General features: G+C 50.6%; 1 protein-coding gene across 1 annotated transcript; it reads left to right on the top strand.

The window, feature by feature from the left end:
* Positions 1-996: 996 nt before the first annotated feature.
* On the top strand, positions 997-21,193 carry OAF (out at first homolog). The gene is made up of 4 exons (XM_019718210.2): positions 997-1,720; positions 16,413-16,547; positions 17,446-17,626; positions 18,860-21,193. Exons 1-4 carry the CDS (start codon positions 1,457-1,459, stop codon positions 19,123-19,125), a joined length of 846 nt encoding a protein of 281 aa, XP_019573769.2. The 5' UTR covers positions 997-1,456; the 3' UTR covers positions 19,126-21,193.
* Positions 21,194-21,406: the final 213 nt, after the last annotated feature.

Here is a 21,406-nt window from a genome sequence, read left to right as displayed (position 1 = left end):
CGCATGCCTGGGTACTGGGTATCATCCTTGGGACTGATAAGACCTTGCACTGGGGGAGATCTAGAAGAGAAGGGAGCTGCAGCATAGAGGAGCATATTCATCTATCTGAAATCAAGACCTCAGAAAAAAAATTAGGGGGACCTAGATTGCACAGAAATGATAAACGGACGTCAGGGAATAATAGGTTCCAAGTATCCCCATGGGGCTTTCTCCTACATAGGATTAGCAAGACAAGGTAGGTCTCAGCAACTTCCACTATACACAGGGTGACACTTAGGCCCAAAGAATTTTTAAAACGTGGCCAAAGCACACAGCTAATCAAAGGAAGCAGGAATCCAGATCCCCCTGCCTTCACCCAGTTCATTGTTGGGTGAATGGCAGGGCAGTCCTGTTTTCTTGGGGCTTCTGGAAAGCCCATGATGGTCAAGCTCCAGTGTCCTGAGTCCTTGGATATTCCCCCGAATGGCCTGGAATCTAACATTTCCCCGGATTTGCTCAGCCTATTACTGAGAATGGGGAGAGAAAACTGGGGATCTGGAGAGATGGACAGGGCTGAGGAAAGGCCATGAATGGGGGAAGAGAAGGAAACTAGACTGAAAAGGGTAGCTGCACAAGGGGCTCAGAAAATGTGGGCGTTTCGAGGGCTGCAACCAGAGGGTGTCCTGACCTACCAAGATCTCATACATGAGGGAGGTCAAAGCAAGCAACAACCTCAGCTCCCCTCTCCAGACTAGGGAAGTCAAAAGGCTGAGCGCGAGGTGAGGTCTAATTTTGCAGAAGCTTTTTAGAGATCCGCTTTGTCAGAGAAACTAAAAGACCAAACAAAACCCCTAAAACGCTAAGCCCAATTATTTGATCCACGTGGCACAAGAAAAAGCCAAAAAAGGGGGGCGGGGTAAGAGTGACCCGTCCCGCCCCTGCTGGGAGGAAGGGATTTGCCGGGAGAGCCAACCCCTGACAAAGCCCGGTTGCTGACGGGACGCGGCAGGGAGGGAGGGAGATTGAGAAAGCCCTTTTCTCACACAGCCGCTGTGCAGCGGTCCCCTTTCCCCGCCCGGTTCCCCTGGCTGTCGCAGGAGTGCAGGGAGCCGCCGCGGGCCCTTTAAGGGCCGAGAGGTGCGCGGTCTCTTTAAGGCAGGTCCGGGTGGTTTCTGTTTTCTGAAGGAAGTGACGGGGGTGGGATTGAATGAAAAGTGCAAAACAGAGTCTCAGCGCCGGAGTCGGGGGCCTCGGGAGCCCCGGGAACGCCGTGTCCGCCTCAGGGCAGCCGGGGCACGCCGCGGAGCGCAGCTCACGTGCGTCCACGCCACTTTGCGGGCGACCGGCGGCTGAGCCCCCCGGGAGCCGCTCCTGGGCGCCCCCAACTAGCCACTAACTTCGAAGGAAGTTTGGCAGCGCCTCTCCCCGCCCGCACGCGGCGAGCCGGGGCCGCAGAGGGCGGCGGTGGCACACCGGGATGCGCCTGCCCGGCTGCCACGGGGTCCCCACGGCGTCCGGCGCGCTGTTGCTGCTGCTTCCTCTGCTGGTACAGCTACTGGGGGCGCCGCGCGGCGTGGGCGCGGGGGCAGGCGCGCCCGCCGAGCTGCGGGTCCGCGTTCGGCTGCTCGACGGCCAAGTGACGGAGGAGAGTCTGCAGGCGGACAGCGACAACGACAGCATCAGCCTCGAGCTGCGCAAACCCGACGGCACCCTCGTCTCCTTCACCGCGGACTTCAAGAAGGTGAGGCACCCTCACTTTCCAGGGTGGGACCTTCGAGCCTGAGTGCTCAGGCCTACAGACAGTAGACTGAGGCCAGGAGAAGGACCCGACTTACCCGTGGTCACTCTGGGCTCTTCTCTACAACTCCGCTCCTCTCTTCAGCGCCCAGACCCGGCCTCATCATTCTCTCCGACGAAGTCCTCTGCTGTCCCCTCCGTGTCCCCCTTCCAGCCTTTCACCTCTTTGCTCTGGGTGCCCAGGCTTCATCTCACTCCCTGACCAGCCCTTTCCTCACTTCCTCTTTCAACTCTCCAGAGCCTCCAGGTGCAGACACTCCTGCAAAACCCAACATTAATGACCCTGACTTCCTCATGGAGTAATTTATGTCTGCTCTTTAAGAAAAAAGTACGGGGCTAGGAGTCAGAGGTCCGGCTTCTCGCTGTGTAATCTAGGGCAAGTCCCTTTCCTTCTCTGGGCCTCTTTGCCCACCTCTGTACAGAACAATGAAGTGGCTCTAGGCTTTGCAGCTCTGACATCTTGGAGTCTGTGAGCCCCCTCTCCTTCTATTTCACTTTCCTGGGCTGGGGGGAGAGGGTGCTGGGCAGAGCTGACTGCCCCTGGTTTCTCCCAAGCTGGGGAGAAGCTACCTCTCCTTTCTGGTCGGGAAAGCTGGGAAGCTTGCAGCAGGAGGACCTGGGGAGAGGCCCCAGATAAGGTCCCCATGCTCTGAAATGCCAACCGGTATGCTATCAGGAAGGAGGGCTGGCCAATCTCCACATTTTCGCTCAGATTGTGGGAAGGAGGCAGAGATCAGCCTCTATTCAGTGTGTGTGTATGTTGCAGAGGGAACCAGAAGGTGGACCTGGACCCCAAGGTTGGAGGGAATGGAGAGTGGAGATGCTGGGGGTTTATCAGCAAATGGGCCTGGAAGGGTGGTGAGTGACTAACAGTGACCCTGCAGCAGGAATCCTGGAGGAAAAGAGGGTAGGTGAAGTGTAGGTACTCAAAGGGAGTTTCCAGGTCTCCTACGCCATACCACTAGCCCCTCTCTTGTTAAAGAGACTCTGTCTCTGAGGGAGTGGAGAGATGAGGCCGATTAGATAGCTGGGCAGCTGGGAGGAGCCAGGGCTATGGGACCATTGGCTGAGCCGTCTCTCTCCTCCCTGTTAGAGTTTTGGAACTTGAAAGGAGAGGGGGCAGAGTTTGGGGAGGCAACTAGGGACCTAGCAAAACTGCCATAGATAGCATGGAGGTGTGTGTGTGGGGGGAATCCAATGGACAGTGAGGGAGGGCTTCATTATTGCTCTGTCCCAGGACTGCTGAGTTGTCATTGACATGGGACATACAAGGTCTGACAATTAAGTTCGCAAACTTGTTGCAACGATGTTGCTAACCTTTTTTGATATCAGAGGGATTATTCACTATGAATTTGTACCAACTGCACAAACAGTTAACCAAGTTTACTATTTGGAAGAGCTGAAAAGGTTGTATGAAAAAGTTAGATGACCTGAACTTTTCACCAACAATTCATGGCTCTTGCATCACGACAATGCACCAGCTCACACAGCACTGTCTGTGAGGGAGGTTTTAGCCAGTAAACAAATAACTGTATTGGAACACCCTCCCTACTCACCTGATCTGGCCCCCAATGACTTCTTTCTTTACCCGAGGATAAAGGAAATATTGAAAGGAAGACATTTTGATGATTTTGGGACATCAAGGGTAATACGACGACAGCTCTGATAGCCATTCCAGAAAAAGGGTTCCAAAATTGCTTTGAAGGGTGGCCTAGACACTGGCGTCAGTGCATAGTTCCCAAGGTGAGTACTTTGAAGGTGACTGTAGTGATATTTAGAAATGAGGTATGTAGCACTTTTTCTAGGATGAGTTCACGAACTTAAGTGTCATACCTTGTAGGTGGATATGGGAGGTGGAAGGAGGGTGAATGGTCACAGATGGGAAGACTTCGTGGCCCTTCCTTACTCAGCAGGCCCAGCTAGGTTCGACACAGGCAGGGCCAGGTAAGTTTGTGTGTGATGGGACAGAAGCTGATGGGGCCACAACACCTCCTGCTTTCCCACCTAAACTCCAGGGGAATTTTGTCAAGTATGTTCTTTTCCCAGAAAATCCAAATAGTAGCTGGATCTCTCCGGAGGCAGTCATCTAATCTTCCCTCTAACCTTCCACTGAAATCCTTTGCCCTTGAGAGTGAGCCTCTGGGTAGGCTGAACCTCCCACCTTTCTGCCCACTGCCCATTATTCTATGGGTTGGAATCCTGGAGAGAGACTCCAGCATCCCTGGGACCTCTCCAGCAGCCAAGGTTGTGGCTAGGACATCAATGAAAGAGGCAATAGGTAGAGCTAAGCTTTTACAGAGTCTAGCTGCAAGATGAAATATTTTATTGCTCTACCCTGATGGCAAGGTGAGGGGAGAGCTCAGATGGCAGTGGGGTGGAAGACTGGGGATTGGGGCTGAGGGCATAGTGGGAGGGCTGACTGCCCAGTTAGAGATTCCATTTGTTGCTGATTGCAAGAGCCCCACAGCGGCTCAAACCTCCACCCAGATTTCTGAAGACTGCTTTTCAAGTTAGCCTCTGACCCAGAAGCTGGTGTTTCACACCTGCCCCTGGCATCTCCAATTTCATCAGCAAGGGTGGGAATTGGGAGTGGAAGGCTCAGAAAGGGAACCAGCTCTCCAAGTTCCCTCCAGCTCTCTGTTTCTCAGTTAGCCTGGGGCAGGGTAGAGTTGGGGAATGCCCAGGTCGGGTGGAATAGCCTTCACTCCCAACCCAATCCAAATCCTCCTGAAGTGGAGCTCCCCATTTGTTGCCCACCCAATTCTCAGGTCTGGATGTAGCGTTTCTTTTGTTTCATGTACCAAATCCATTTAGGGGTAGTTTGGGAAAAGTCCTTAGTCTGCTTGGGAATAGTCACATTTACCATTTTATCACATTTGGGAGACAGTCCAGACTGAAATGAGACAGACCTGGTTTAACCCTGGGCAAATAACTTGCTTGATCTCTGTAAGCCTTCATTTCTTCATTTGCAAAATGGGGTTAATAATAGTACCAATCCCACAGTCATGGTAAGAACTAAATGGGAATGCATGTGAAATACTCACTATGTGTTAGCTATTATGCTAAGTGCTCAAGAAATAGAAGCCATTAACTTTCATAATTGTGGCTCACATAGCATCTCATCATGGACCTTCCCTGCTAAGCTTGGGCTCAAAGAGGTTGAATGATGGAGCCAAAGTCATACAGCAAGTCAGCACTGAGCCTGGAGGAGCCTCAAGTCCCCTTACAGTAACCTTCTCTTCTAAGTGCTATTTATTAGAGTTCTCCAGAGAAACAGAAACAATAGAAACACATATAGAAACAAACACACAGGGCGGACAGGTGGCTCCGTTGGTTAGAGTGCGAGCTCTGGGCAACGGGGCTGCCGGTTCGATTCCCACATGGGCCAGTGAGCCACATGGGCACCCTCTGCAACTAGAATGAAGTCAATGAGCTGCTGCTCAGCTCCCAGGTGGCCAGATGGCTCAGTTGGTTGGAGCGCGTCCTCTCAACCACAAGGTTGCCGGTTCAACTACTCGAGTCCCGCAAGGGATAGTGGTCTCTGCCCCCCACAACTAAGATTGAACAGGGCACCTTGAGCTGAGCTGCCACTGAGCTCCTGGATGGCTCAGTTGGTTGGAGTGCATCCTCTCAACCACAGGTTGCCAGTTGGATTCCCGCAAGGGATGGTGGGCTGTGCCCCCTGCAATTAACAACGGCAACTGGACCTGGAGCTGAGCTGCACCCTCCACAACTAAGACTGAAAGGACAACAACTTGACTTCGAAAAGTCCCGGAAGTACACACTGTTCCCCAATTAAAAAAAAAAAGAAAAGAAACACACAAACATATGTAGATATATAGAAAGAGATTTAACATGAGGATTTGGCTTCCACAATTATGAAGGCTGAGAAGTCCCACTATCTGCTACTTGAAAGCTGGGAACCCAGGAAAAGGAAAACCATTGGTATAGTTCCAGTCTGAGTCAGAAGGCCTGAGAACCAGGTGTGCCAGTGTCTGAGAGCAGGAGAAGATGCATGTCCCAGCTCAAGCAGAGAGCAAATTCACCCTTGCTCCACCTTTTTGTTCTATCCACACCCTCAGCGGATTGGATGATGCCCAGCCACATTAGTGAGGGTGATCTTTACTCAGTCTACTGATTCAAATGCTAAGTTCTTTGGGAGACACCCTCACAGATATACCCAGAAATAATGTTTTACCAGCTCTCTGGACATCCCTTAACCTGATCAAGTTGACAAATAAAATTAATCATTAAACTCTAAAATTGCTGGCCAGCCCCTCAGCATGGAACAGTCATCTTTGTCCTGCCATTCTACCCAGCGTGGCCTTGAGCCCCTGTGTCTGGCTGATCTTACCGCACCCCCCCTCCCCGCCCCCCAAGTCCCCTCTCTATGGCCCCTCCCACCCTCTCCATTTGCTTCTGCCAAGATCAGGGTCTGGCACTCCCCACACTGCTACACTGGACCTGAAGCTGGTGAAGCAGTAGCAGTAATTGGCCTGCTGTAGGACACACAGCCTGGAGCCCAGGTGAGGATTACAAACCCCACAAGTAGCTTGGAGCTATCAAATGGCCATTGTGCCTTACTGTATGTCTTCCCAAAGGCTGCTGACCATCAGGCAGATTGAGCTGTGGCTCTAAAAGACAAGCCATAGCTCAGTGGCTCCCAAACTTTGCTGCACAGTAGAATCACCTAGGGAGCTTGGAAAATCCCAGTGCCTGGGCTGCTGTCCATACCAATTAACTCAGAATGTCTAAGGATAGGAGCCAAGCAGCAGTACTTTTTTAGAGGCCCTGGTGATTCCAATGGGCAGGGAAGTTTGGGAACTTGGCATAGCTGCTCCAGGAAAGGGGAGGGGACTTGGAAGAACAACCAAGTTAGACTGTCAAATCAAAGTAGATCCCAAAGTCAGTCACCTATTTGAAGCCTATCATTCTACTAATAATAACCCTAATGTGTTTAAGCAGCATATAGATTTTAGGCCTAATTCTACATGCCCTCAGGACAGAACTCCATAATGCACACTCAATAGGCAGTGCTCTTCTTTATAATGCAAATCTATATATGTAATTATACCCACATGTACATACTCACTGGGCATATCTAATAGCAGGCATTTCACCATCTCCAGTCTGTAACCTGACTTTTTATATGACAGCCTTCATGGTCCCCCTCCCCCAGCTGCTATCCTTGTGTAAGCTCTCTTTCTCCTTTGTCCCCCAGTCTGAGTGTCCAAAAGCTGGGGGAGGTGATGAGTCATGTTCCAGGCATGGTTTGGTGCTGACCAGATGTGGAGGATGGGGCTGAAAGATATGAGAAAGTCATGTGCAACTGCTTCCGGGTGGTAGGTGCAATGGGAGCAGGGAAGAAGGAGCCACAGACTCCAAAAGTGTGAATGGAGGTGATTGTGAGGGCCCTGGGCTGGAGCCAAGATAAGGGGAGCCATATGGCAGTATGGGTCAGCTGAAGGTCTCTCTGAAGGACCCAAGGAGATTGGAACTTGAGCCCTGCCCTGGGCACTGATGGGTGAGTGGAAGCCAGAGGAAGGAATAGCAAGGAGAGCGCCAGAGTCCCTGCCTTGGGGGCTTCTGTTCTGCAGAGCAACATAGGAAGCTTCAGGTCTGTGAGATATAGTCCTGTAGTCTGTGAAACTGTGGAATGTGCAGATGGCCACGTTACTGCCTGAGGCTATTCTAACAGAATGTCACATCACAGGGATGTGAGAGCTCCCCCGACCCTGTCTTTTAGGTCCCCACAATTTGGCACAGAGGCCTGTGCTAGATAGAGTGTCTTCTTGGGGAACAGAGGGCAGTAGAGGCACTTTCAAGAGAGGCCTAACCATTTTAGAGTGCGGAGTATTTCCTCTCAGGCGCTTATGAGGAGGCCCAAGAAGAATGACCCCGGTCATTTCCATGGGGCCCTTGGGTCTAAGAGCAGTCCCTGTGCCATGTATGAGGAATTCTTCCACTATCAGCCCTGCCCAAATGTTCAGATGTGCTCCCTGGTGCTTGGCAAATATCTCCCACTCCTGAATGCCTATGTCCAGGGGAGTCCTAGCAAAAGATCCCAATCAGGCAGTGAAAACTGCCACCTGGGAACAAATGAGGGGACAGCTGGAAAGGAGGTAGGGAGAGGTAGAAGTAGGGTTCCCTGCTAGGCTTCCCAAGCTACAGAGAGGTAGTGGTGCTGGTGGAAGAAGAGGAAAGGGAGGAAGAGAGATAGACGAAAACTCAGGACAGACTCCTCTTCCACAGAAAGACAGAGGTCCAGCCTTGAGGTAAGGATTGTGTGTATCTGGATCTCACACATTGCGTAGCCACTCACATCACACACTGTTAGTTGCTGTCACACAGTCGGCCTCATTTGATCCTCACCATTGTATTGTGAGGCAGGTATTGCCTTCATTTTGCAGATGTACATACTGAAGCTCAACTGTGAGGTGACTTTGACAAGATCCAGGAGCTAACGAGCAGGATTAGGACCCAGGGACCCTTCCACTGTGTCCCAGCGGACTGTGTGCCATGGCATTGTGCAGACTCCTTCCAGAGGCTGAAGAGACCTAAATAGGGGAGGGGAGAGGAAAGAAGGAGGCTGAAAAAAGCCTTGGTGCAGAGGAACATATCCACAGAGAAACCTTCCTCTGTATAGACTTGGGCTGGGTCCCCTCCTCACAAATGCATAACCCTGATGAATTTTGAGTATTGACTCCTTAGCAGCTTTGTGTCTGAGACTCTTTCCTCCCTTCATCCTTCCTTCCATGATCTCGGGGGGGGGGGGGGGGCATAGGGATGAGGGGACCGTTTTTTAAAGATCTCATGGATACTACTGAGCACTTACTGTGTACATTTTTCTGCTCTTTACCAGCTGTGTGACTTCACAAGTCACTTAACTTCTCTGAGCCCCAGGCTCAGACATGACAGGAACACAGCAGGGACAATAGTATGGTGCCTCCAGGTTTATTGTGAAAAGGGAATAAGAGGCCTTTGCAAAGCAAAAGTGAAAAAGTGAAATGCATGTAAAAAGAAATAGCGGTGCCAGCCAGGTCCTGGGCAGGGCCCTTCTCCTCCACTCTCTTTCCTTGCCCTATTAAGTAGATTGTTTCCAGCTTTTTTTATGCTGTAGGAACCAAAGCATCATTAGGAGCTTCTGTCCTTTAAGGTGGCAAGTGTTTAAGCACCTGCCACTGGGATTCTGCTAAAGGGCAGGGGTCAAGGGAAGCATCGGGGCTGGTAATCTGGGTGAGAGGGAGGCATGATCTCCATCTCAGGAGCCCTGAGTCAGCAGGACAGTGGGGCACAGGTGACCCACATAGAGCCTTGCCTGGTTCCGGGGCAGTCAGGACAGTGGTGACATTTGGGATGTGGCTGACAGAGCACTAGGAGCTGGGAGTTTGGGGAGGGGGCTATGGGGGCAGGGGCATTGCTTCAGGCTGGTGATTGCACTAATGCCCTGTAACAAGAAGTTTCTATCCTGGGCCTAATGCTGAGGGTGTGCAGACACCTCATAATGGGGGTGGCCTAAGTCCCTGGGCACCAGCCTCAGGATGTGCTTGGCCAGCTTTGAGTTGACTCCATCTACCTCTGTTCCTGCTCAAGGAGACTGGGCAGAGCAGCCAAGATGCTACTGTGTCTGCCACATAGCAGCCAGCGTGAGTCTAGGAAGGCATTGATTCCTGACTGGCTCTCCAGGCCGACCCCTTGCCTCCCCAGCCCAGTGAAGCTGGCCCCTTCTCTAGCCAAAAAGCAGCCCCAGCCAGGAGCAGAGGAATAAATATTTAGATTGGCCTCAGAATCACATGCTCTGGTGTGATGGGAAGGAGACCAAGATGGCAGAGGAAACTCCCGGGGGAGAGTGCCAGCTGTCCAACAGCAAAGAGGAATTTCAGAGTGGCTGGAGGGCAAGCTGCTTCATGAAACCCCAGAGAGGTGGCTGCCAGCATAGGCTGTACAATCTGGGCTGTGGTACAATTGTGGGCTGGGAGAGGGGCATGGAGGGAAGGGGCAGTGCTGCCATCCTGGCCCCCTTAGTTTTCAGTTCCCTTGTAATGGTAGGCTGGGTAGGCAGCAAGGACTGAGACAGGAGAGCCTCACCACCCTTACCCAGAATGGGCTTTCTGGAGAAGGGTGCTTAGAGAGTGGGTAGGAAGCTGGGAGCGGGTGATGGGGAAGACAGCAGGGAGTAGAAGAGGAGAAGAGATCTGCTAGGCTGGAGCTGAGGTGATGAGCATATGAGAGGATGTGTATGAAACAGTGTCAGCAGAGATGCCACATGCAAGGGTGTGTGTGACTAAAGGGAGGTGCATGTGATATCATGTGTGAGGAGGTTGTTAGACTGTGGTGAGAAATGGTGTGTGTGAAATGGAGCATGAGACGATGTGTATGAGACTGGAGGAATTTAATGAGAGAGGGTGTGTAAGACTGAGGGATAAGAGGTTTGTGAGACTGAGAGATGTGGCATGTGACCCTTGAGAGAAAGGAGTGAGGTGGAGGATCCGTAGGAGAGACTGTGAGGGAGGAAATATGTTCATGTGAGCAACTTTGTGTGAGGGAGAGTGGGAATGTGCAGTAGGCCTCAGTGTGAGCCTGAAGCAGAAGAAGGCATTGGAGGAGGCTGGATGCTGCTGGTGAGAGGTTAGGAGCAACTGCATGTGAAAGAAATTGCTTGAGAAACAGCAATCATGAATATGTTGGTCTGTGAATGGGGAAAGCAGATGTATGTCTATAAGTATCAGTTAAGATTTGAGTTGGCTGCAAGTAACATAAAACCTCAACAATGGCTGAAGCAAAAGAGAAGTTTGTTTCCCTTTCTAGTTTTATCTAAGGCTGGAAGTTGGCAGTTGGCTAGTATGACAGCTCCACAATCGTCAGAGCTACAGCAGGCTCTGTCTGTAGTCTTGCTTCCCATCCTCAACATTAAGCTTTACCTGGGCTGCTCCCCAGAAGGGCTGCAGCAAGGGCCTGGCACAGGATGTCTTTTGTCAAAGTACAGAGGGCTGGGCCCCCTGCTTTTCCCAGAACAACTCTCTACAGTCTCAGGTGTTCACCTGGAACCCCAGCACAGATGAGCCAAAGCAGCGATACAGTAGATAAAAAAACAAACAAACAAACAAACAAAAACATGGCAGGGAATGTACACAGAGAAGGGTAGAATATCTGGACAAGGGCTAAGAGGCTAGCTTGGAAGAGCTTGAAGATCTCTGGACTGAGAGTCAGGAAAGCTGGGCTTCTGGTCCTGCCTCTGCAGCTGTGTAACTTGTGAAGGTCACATCTCCTGCTGGAACCTCACTGGATCATAAACTAAATGATCCCCTAAACTTTCTAGAAGCCAAAATAGCAGTTGTAGGATTATCAGCCTGCAGGTGCCCAGGTACAAGAAAGCCCAAGAAAGCCATCTTTTTGTGGGAGGGAAGGGGGTTGATGGAGGCCCCAGAGCATTTGTTCATTCACTCTGCTAATAAGAGTTGAACTCCATCTCTGTGCTAGACCTTGAGGATACTGCATAAATAAGGGCTAGTTGCTGCCTTTGAATCAGGGGCAAATGGTAGAGGGCCTGGAAGACTTCCCGGGCAGAAGATGCCACATGAGGACTGGGGCCCTCTACTGAGACATTTTAATCAGGTGCACAGTGGCCTGGCGTAATTCAAGTTTCTGATTCAGCTCTAAACCACAGATCTGTTCATGTCGCATCCAGGCTCAAAACTCACCAATGACTTCCACTGATCTGTTAGATTAAGCTCACACTCCTTGGCTGGGCTCGCAGGTCCTGTGCCCTGCGCTTCTTGCCAGACTCTTCCTTCAAGCACTCACTGCCCTCCAGCCATCCCATATACATTCATTTTTCTCAAAACCCTTCCATGCTCTTGTTTGTTCACTCATTTGTTGATTTATTATCAGATACTTATTTTGAGCACCTGCTGTGTTCTTAGATGGGGATACACTGAAAATAAGATACTATCCCAGCCTCAAGTAGTTGAGTCTGGAAAGAAAGACAAGTAAAACGATCGTTGCAAAAACAGTGGGATTGGTGCTGTAGAGGTCAGGGGTTGGATCTGGCCGACTTGGATGGAGGGTTGGTGAGGGCAGCATTGGAAGGATAGGCAGAGATAATACATTTGAATTGAGTCCGGAAGCATGGTAGGCAAATGGGGATAGGCCATCGCTGGCAGAGGAATCAGTTCATGGAAAGGTACATGGCATCTCTCATCCTGGGAACCGCCAGCTTTTTGGTTCAGTACTTAGGGAGTACAAGAGGAACTGTCTGCAAATATATGGATGCCAGCCTCTGGGGGGTACACTTTATGGAGAGGATGAAAGGAGCCTTTGAAGGGCATTAGGCAGATCAGATGATAGTAGAGTGCAGGGATGGTTTGGGTGGGGGCATTAAGACCCTCACACCTCCCTGTCTTCTGTAAATGCCTCTCTCTTTGCTAGGAAGCCCTTCATCTTTTGACTGTCAAGGACCACTGAAATGTCCCTCATTCTGGGAAGTCTTTCCTTCTTCCTCCACTTCAAGCCCCATAATTAAAGGGACAACACACATTCCTTCATCCGTCCTTTGCCCCATAACACATAGCATAAACCTCAACCCTAGGCCTTATTATAATGCACTGACTTTGGTTGTAGATCAGGCTTCCCATGAGCCTTTTGAAAACAGGGTCCTTTACCTTAGTCTTGCCCAATCCCTGCCCACCCTGGTGGCTGTGAGGTCCCTGCCCCAGGTAATGCCAGTCAATACTCTCCTGCTGATTTGCTGATTACTTGCAAGCCCCACAGCAGTCACCTGACCTCTGTGGGTATCAGGTGTATTTGTAAGACAAAAATCTTTATTCCTACCTCTGCAGGTATGGAATAGATCACAGTTGGAGCAAGGCCAGGAGTTGAAACAATAATAGGGAAAGTTAAAGAGGTCAGCCCACTATGTTCTGAAACCTTTCACTCAGTTTTTCCTCATAATAATCCCTTGAGGTAGGTACTATTAGTTTTAGTCATTTCACAGATGTAGAAACTGAGGTGTAGAGAGATTAAGTAAATCCCCCAAGGTTACATGGCTTGTGTCAGAAAAACTAGGGTTTAAGTGCAGATAGTACTGATTCCCGAGCCTTTATTATTAACTATTGTGCTCTCCTAGGACATACCTACTCTGCTCCTTACTAAAAATCAGCGGGGACTTTAGCAGATGCTCTCTCTCTCTCTCCGTGACACACTTGCCACACCCTCTGCATGGCCCAGATTGCATCCCTGGTACTATGCTCCACTTCTTCCTGGTATCCTACTCCTGGTGGGCTGCAGGTTCTGAAAGCTCTTGGGAGAAGGAGGCTTATACAAACCTCCCATCTTAGGAACCCTAGCCTTAGTCCTGGGTCTGAGGAAACTGCCTCCAGCCCCCTGCCATGGGCTTTTCCCCAGCTATGCCATCTGCCTTGGGCACTAGGCTACATCTGGGTAAATCATCCCAGGGCACTCTACAGTGAGGAGGAAGCCTGGAAGTCAGGCTTCCATCTGGCCTGGGCTTAGCATCTGGCCAGATGTTCCCTGAAGCAGCAGGGCCTCTCCCCCTGCCCTTCCCTCTGTGCTGGAGGGAAAGGGACCTTGAACCTTAGTAGTGAGTCTGAGGTGTAGGGAGTAGAAGGTAGTAGGGGCACCTGTCAGGAGCCAAAGAGATCTAGAAACGAGGGCTGCCCACTCCCTCCCAAGGGTCAGCATGTGGAATATGGTTTACTGGAGAAATAGGACTAAGAAGACTGGACAATTCAGGGTTTAAAGAGGCTCTGGGAAGGACAGGCAGACAGACAGGTTAGAAGGATGTCCTGCTTCATTGTACTCTGATATTTGTGTCAAATGCTAATGTTCATTAGTTACGCGGAACCATGAGTAGGAGCTGCCACACTCCCCAGATAGGTCTACAGAAGACTCACATACCATCACCAGATGGATGGGCACAGCTGGAAGAGGGATCTCATCCTGGCTCTGCCACTCGTAAGCTGTGTGGCCAGGGTCAGACTGCACTTCCTGTCTGGGCCTGAGCTTCAGCTTCTTTATCTGGGCATCAAGGACTAGTTGATGTATGAGGCAATTGTGCTCTGTGGTTAAAAGAGCTCAGACTTTGGAGTCAGACTGCCTGGGTTAAAATTCCTGCTGCGGAATTTCAGTCCCATGACATTGAGCAAGTTTATCCATTCCAGACTCGGTAGTACTGTGTTTCCCTGAAAATAAGACCTAGCTGGACAATCAGCTCTACTGTGTCTTTTGGAGCAAAAATTAATATAAGACCCAATCTTATTTTACTATAAGAACGGGTTTATGTAATATAATACAATATAATATAATATAACACCAAGTCTTATATTTTGCTCCAGAGGACGCATTAGAGCTGATTGTCTGGCTAGGTCTTATTTTCGGGGAAACACAGTAATCAGCCCACCTCCATTGTTGTAAAGATTTTAAGTGGCACAGTATACCCTTTTTGACTCATAGTAACAGTGACTTGACCCTCCCAGTTATAAACTTCAATAAATCTTTGTCCTACACAGATAAATAGGAACCACAGAGGAAATCTATCTCAATGAGAAATCCTTATTCCCTCTCTTCACCCCCAGTCACGTTCCCATTTTGGTAGCATTTTATTGTTGTTATTGACATTGTTATTTAATATAGATTCAGGGTGAAAACAGATTTCTTTCATTCTCTGGTCTGGTCCAAGAATTCAAATAAATGTTCCTGTTAATGGTGGGCAGGTAATGTCCCCAAGCACTGAGACCACTCAGCAGCCCTCAGACTGCAGGGTATTGGACATGCCTGTGGTATTGGAGAAGATGCTGTGAATATTCCAGATAGAGTTCTTTTAAAGGGACACTGCTGAAAATACCCTAGGAAGGGAAGTCTGGTGTCAAGTCTCACCTAGCAGGAATTGAGCCCAGAGTGGAAAGTACACAAGTATACCAGCCTCCAATCTTTCCTCAGCCAACCTGAGGGAACTGAAAGATCAGATGGCTAAGTAATTGTGGCCCAAGAACGGATTTCCTGTTGAGAGGAAGCTGGGATTAATTCAAGCTCCAATTCACCTTCCCCACAAGTCGGGGATCGTAAGGAACGTAATGGGACGTTTCTCACCAGCTGGGTCTCAGTTTCCCTTTCTGCAATATTGATGGGAAGTCTCCCCATACACACCCACACTTCATTGTTCCAGAGCTCATTTGCAATAAAAGGAACTAAGAGAAATGTCCTTTTAAAGTCAGAGGACTTCAGAAGTGCATGAGGATTTATGGAATCCTCACTCATTTGTTCAGCTCACCTATAAAGTTTGCTGATCACCTGCAATGATGGTAATCACCACAGCTAGTACTCTGGGCAGGCATTCTTCTCTACCCTCCACACTAACTCATTTAGTCCTCACCACAACCCTGTCAGGTAAATGAGTTATCATCCCCATTTTACAAATGAGGCTTAGAGAAACTGGGAGATACGCCCGGGTGCCAGCTAATACATTGCAGAATGGGCCCTGCCTATACTGGAAACCCAAGGGGGACCCTAGATCCTATTTCAAAGCACTTACACTCTGGCAGGCGTACAGTGAGCATCACTGAATGGAGAATCTCACTGAATATGCACTGTATGAGGCCAGGGCACATACAGTGAAAGATGAACAGCTACACAGGGTTTTATACTCTCAGTGCCACTGCAGGGCCATTGGGGTTCCTAGGAGAGACCTGTCATTGTCACCAGGGTACCTCCCAGGCAGGCAGGTCTGACTGGGGCCTACTAAATTCTCACTGGGAGCAGATAGGCAAGGCACAGAGATAAGTGAGAGGAGGGGGCACCTCAGGTGCAGGTGGGTCAGAGTACAGTGTTCCAGCAGCCAAATTCGGAAGGGGACCCCAGCCCATGGCCTCTCTCCAGCCTCCCCTGTTCACGCAGTGAGTCAGTAACAGGAAGGAGCCCTTGACATGCTGGTAATGCCATTAGTAACCCTGTGAGGAAAGGGGAAATGGAGAGGGAAGGGAAAGGTGAGCCATCCCAGCTCCCTCAGGCCAGAAGGCAGCAACAGCTGTAGCCAGCTTGTGCTGCATCTACCCTTAACCCCATCCTGCCCCCACAACCTCCATCTGAGATCAGGGCCAGGAGTCTGGCTGATTAGAAGCATGGGAGGCATTTTGAGGAGCACTAATTTCTAGGTCTTTCCGGAAAACACTAAACAGGAATGTCAGCAAGAGAAACTCTTTAATCTGTATTTGTAAAAAGTGTAGCCCCGCCCCCATGAGGCCCTGGTGATCCTGACCCACCCTGATCTGAGTGACACAGGGGTGCCACCAAGGGGAAGCGTCAGCTGTGAATGAACCAGGTGCTGTTCCCTTCAAAGTGAAGTTCTATGCTTTTAAATAGTTTTGTTTTGGAAAGCTTTCTAGCAGTTCACTATGTGAATTTTCCAGGAGGCTTTGGAACATCTGGGGTGTGTTCTTTCTTTCAAGTCATGGGTTTAAATGGGAAAGATAAAAATTCCTAGACCAGCAGGAGGGAGGCATCTACTGCAGGGCAGTGTCCAGGCATGTGTCCTCTCCAGGACCTGAGCTGAGCTGGGTGGGCTGGTGGGGAGACCCCACTCCTCTCCGGCTGGTCCCTATCCTTCTGCCCTTTTCCATCAGTATGTGAAGATCTTCCGGGCCCTGATCCTGGGGGAGCTGGAGAAGGGTCAGAATCAGTTCCAGGCCCTCTGCTTTGTCACCCGGCTGCAGCACAATGAGATCATCCCTAGTGAGGCCATGGCCAAGCTTCGACAGGTAAGTGCCTGCTCCAGGCCTGCCCTGGCCCGGCTGCTGCTCCAGAGCCCCCACCGCTGCAACCAGCCTGGCCTAAGCCTGGACACTACCTCAACCTCAGTCTCCCACCCAGCACCTGACCCACCTTAGCCCTCATCCCTGGCACCTCACTCTCACCCTGTAGTCCTGAACCCCCTGATTTTGCCCCAGGCCAAACCTGACCCCATAGCCCCAGATCTCTAAGCTGGACTTAACCCCCAACTCCCATATTCCTCCAGCCCCTTCCCTTTTATGATGGAGGCTAGGAGCTTGGACTCTGAAATTAGATCTGCCTTCAGACCCAGTACCTACCTCATTAGTAACTTGACAATGGACAAGTTACGTCACTTTAAAAGCCTCTATTTTCTTATTGAGAAATAGTTATAGTAAGAATTAAATGAGATTATGTGTGTAAGGTGCTCAATGCAGCGTTCAAAGCAGTTCAGCCTGTTGACTTGCTCCCACTCCCTTCCTGGACCCTGGGTCTCTCTGCAGCCTCATCTAAGTTTCCTGTACTATCCAGCAGGGCTTGCCATAGGCACCTCCTCTGTGCCTGCCCTTCCCAGAGAGATTCAGTTCCCTGAATGTTGGAAAGTGTGGGACCCCAGGGGTCATTTACCCTGGGACAGCTTGCTTGACCTGCCCACCTCCAACACCACTTCCAAGGTATCAGAATTCGCCATCAGGCTGCAGAGGGCAGCCCAGTCCAGCTGAAAAGCCTTGACTGACCTCTGGGTATCAGTTTCTCTGCCAGTTGGAGTGGGGGCTGGGTGCCCCTTGACTACCACCCTGCAGATGGTCCCAAGGTTCTACTTGTCTGCCCTGAGTGATCAGGGGAAAATGATAAGGGAGCATTCTGAAACTCTGCTCCTCCACACAGAAAAACCCACGGGCAGTGCGTCAGGCTGAGGAGCTGCGGGGCCTGGAGCACCTGCACCTGGACGTCGCCGTCAACTTCAGCCAGGGGGGCCTGCTGAGCCCCCACCTCCACAATATGTGTGCCGAGGCTGTGGACACCATCTACACCCGCCAGGAGGACGTCCGTTTCTGGCTGGAGCAAGGTCAGCGGGGTGCTGCCTACTGCTGTGTTGTAGCAAATATGATGGAGCACAGCAATGAGATGTGGCAGTTCAGGGGAGGGACCTATAACACGTGCTGGGATTGATTCGGGAAGTGATGCCTGTGTGGCTTTTCAATGAGAGGAGTCAGCCAGGTGAAAGGGACCCATTCCAGGAAGAGACACACAGAAACTGGGACTGCTGGACCCTGTGGAGGGAGATTCCCAGGCAACTCCCACCTCATCTCTGACCTTCGTGAGAACACACATGGGACCTTCTGTCACGTGAGGAGCGCACAGACACCAGGGCCTGGGTGGGGCCTAAAGATACCCATTCCCACCTGCCCACCTCTTAGTAATCCACTCCTCTCCCTCACACCTCTCTGATGCCCACATCTCTCCCCCAAGATCCTTAAGGCCTCCTCTCATCTCTGCATAATCCTTGCCTTTCTGGACTGTGTGACCTCACCTCTGGACCACCTCCTACTACTTTTCCCAGGGCTGTTACCAGGTGCTCTGTGTAGAGGGGAAAGGAAGATGTCACCATTCCAACTCCAGATCCCTGGTCCCTCTGTCCAGCTGGTTACACACTAGAGAAATGCCTCCCCCTTCCAGTGCTGCACTGGATTTAGAAATGCCCAAAAGAGCTGTGGTCACACCTTCCACACATACCCTTCCTCAGTGGGCGGTACCCCAAACTAAGGTACAAGCCTGATACTGTTCCCCAGAGGCTGGTCTCTTCTGTGGCCACTGAGCCCAGCCAGGACCCAGGGCCCTGTCATCTCCTCCAGCACTCCTCATGTGCACACTCCCATCTAACCCACAACCTGGCCATCCTGACTTCCCAGTGTATTTGCGCTAGCACTTCCCTGCTTGGCCCTACTCAGATATCATCTCCTTTAAGAAGCTTTCCTTGATTTCCTACTTATTCTGCCCCTGCCTCTGTTTTATCGCAATCCAGTATGTTGATGTTTTTATTTGATGGCTGAGTGAAGGCTTTCAGGTCAGACAGACTTGGGTTCCAGTCCTGACTCCACTACTTACTGTGTGAACTCAGCTAGATTGTTAAACTCTTGGCTGGTTTTCTCATCTGTAAAACAGGGATAAGAGTACTTAGCTCATAGCGGTGATGGGATGCCTAAAGAGGCCATGCAGGGAACTGCCCTTCCCCCTGGCTAGGGGAGCCAGTGCCCCTGCTACCGCCATTCCCCTCCTTGACCTTTGCTCTCTCCCACAGGTGTGGACAGCTCCGTGTTCAAGATTCTGCCCAAGGACACAGAACAGTCTTTGCTGCCTCACTGCAGGCAGGTGGAGGACCGAGGGAAGCCCTGTGTCTGCCACTATGGCCTGAGCCTGGCCTGGTACCCCTGCATGCTCAAGTACTGCCACAGCCGTGACCGGCCGGTGCCCTACAAATGTGGCATCCGCAGTTGCCAGAAGAGCTACAGCTTCAACTTCTACATGCCCCAGAAGCAGCTGTGTCTCTGGGATGAGGACCCCTAGTCAGGCTAGGGTGGTGGGGTGGTCCCCAGGAGGCTGCTATGGGCTCACCACTCCTCCCCCAGGCACTAGATGGAGTGGCAACCCACAATGTGGCCTTATTTCCCTTCTTTCCCTTCCCTTCCTTTCCCTTCTCCTAACCCTGGAGCTTTTGGTCCCATCACTCATAACTGTGAAAAAGGGATGTGGCATGACAGGGGTTAACTCATGAAGGCAGCTCCCACTCCCACCCTGTGCCTTCCTTGAGGACAGACAGGAGATAAGGGTTCTCCACACCTCACCCTTCTTCTCCTTCATGTCCTTTCCAAACAACCAAAATGTCATGGCCTATGATTCTCCTGTTTAACTCTTTGAAAGTTTAGACCCTGAAAGGTGTCTTTGCCTGTTATACCCACCTCCCCACATACAACCACCCTACCCCCTCAACCATCTGGAAGGAGCTGGCCCCTCTGTACTTTCAACTGCCCAACAAGGAGGGGATCATTGCCCCAGAGAGATGGTTGACTGATGCCATAGCCCCTACACCAGATCACAATGCCTCCTTCTCATCACTGGCCTCCGAGGACTTCACTGGGGTAGGTGGGGACCTCCCAGCTCTGAGACAGACCACCTGTGCCTTTCCCCAGACCTGGACGTGACTGCGAAAGCAGGCACCACGTTTCCTCCTCTAAACAGAAATATGTTTGTAGGTTTCTGGGGCAGGGAGGGAGCATGAAGTATGAGGAAAACTTGAATTTCAGATTTTTAATGCAAAGTATTTATCATTTCTACCAGAAATAAAAGTTTAAATTTTTACTTGACCGACAGCTCTAGACATGGAGGACTCAGAGAACTTTTGGCCAATGCTGTCACCTGGTATTAGGAGAAGTGTTCTGTACTCTATTGGTGACCATTCTTGGGAAAGCTTCTAAAGCACCTACTGTGTGCTGCTCAGCCACTGTGTGGTGGGGAGAGGATGTGGGTGGGGGGATGTTACTAGGGAAGAATAAGACAAAACTTCTGCACTTAAGAAAAGGAGACATACATAGATGAGCAAGCCAGACAGTAGTAGATAGCAAGAGATATATTAAGTCAAGCAATAAGGTGAAAACTCCGGAACCAGATTTCCAGGGTTCAAATCCAGGCCTTACTTCTTATTTGCTGGCAATCTTGGGTCAAGTTACTTTATCTCTCTGTGCTTCAGCTCTCTCAGCTATAAAATGAGCTAAATTGCGAGACTTAAGTGAATTCATACACGTCAAGTGCCCAGCGCATAGTGAGTGTTCACTGTGTTAGCTATTACTATATCGTTACTATTAGTGAAAAGAGAAGATATTTTCTATAAACCTGAGACAACTAAAACAGACATCTTGAAGCCCTCTTCACTTCAAAAGTATCTTCCAGTATAAAGAGGCTACAATATGAAGCGCTGGGCCATATGCTGGAGAAAGACGGGTACACAAGCTGAATTTATTGCAAAAAGTTTCCTGGATGAGACAGAATATCGGTTGAGGCTGAAGGATAAGAATTTGGCAAGGTGGAGGGAGCTATGTATTTTAGGGACTTGGAAAGTCTCAGGAGTCCCACAAGGGACCCAATTCCTTAGGAAAGAGGGGACTGGGAGAGTCAGATCCTTCCTCAAAGGCCTTAGAGAAGTAAAGGGGCTTGCAGGGCAGTCTTCCCTTACTGTATTCTCCAGTACTCCCAGAGCTGGCTGCTGCTGCCGCTTGAACCTGTGCAGGCGAGAGGGTCGTGGTGGGAGCCAGGCTTGCCTGGCCATGGTCAAGTAAGGGGTCAGTGGGGAGACATCCTTTTCAGGTGGGCATCCCTCTTTCTGAACCTGTTTAAAGGATCAGTTTCAGTCATGCTGGGGCAGGAAAGGAAGGTATTTCTCCTCAGGCCTTTCCCTCCTTCCCCTCCTGCCTAATGGGGCCTGGGTCCTAAGCCCCACCTTCTCTGGGTGGGGGAGGTGATTGCTTGGAGAAGCTACCTCCCAGCCTATGTGTTTCCCTTTATTATTGGGGGTGGGGTCCCCAAATCATATACCTTCCCTACTCCCAAATAGCCAAAAATAATGCTTTTTAAAAAGTAATGTTTTCAAGACTCGGAGTATTTTTCCCATCTTCTTGGGAGTGACTGGCACCTCCAAGCCTGCCTGTTCCCTGCAGTAAGGGGGCTCTGGACACTGTCACTGAACACCACCCTCCTGTGGCCCCTTCTTGGTCTTAGGGGATGGGGATGAGAAGATCCCTTGAGACTTCGGGTTAACCCTACACACAGGCAAAGTCCACACCTGCCATCCTTC

Source organism: Rhinolophus sinicus, linkage group LG06 (assembly GCF_036562045.2).
Source record: "Rhinolophus sinicus isolate RSC01 linkage group LG06, ASM3656204v1, whole genome shotgun sequence".
Classification (NCBI taxonomy): Eukaryota; Metazoa; Chordata; class Mammalia; order Chiroptera; family Rhinolophidae; genus Rhinolophus; species Rhinolophus sinicus.
The sequence above is the reverse complement of the archived record's forward strand: the minus strand, read 5'-3'. Positions and strand labels throughout refer to the sequence as shown.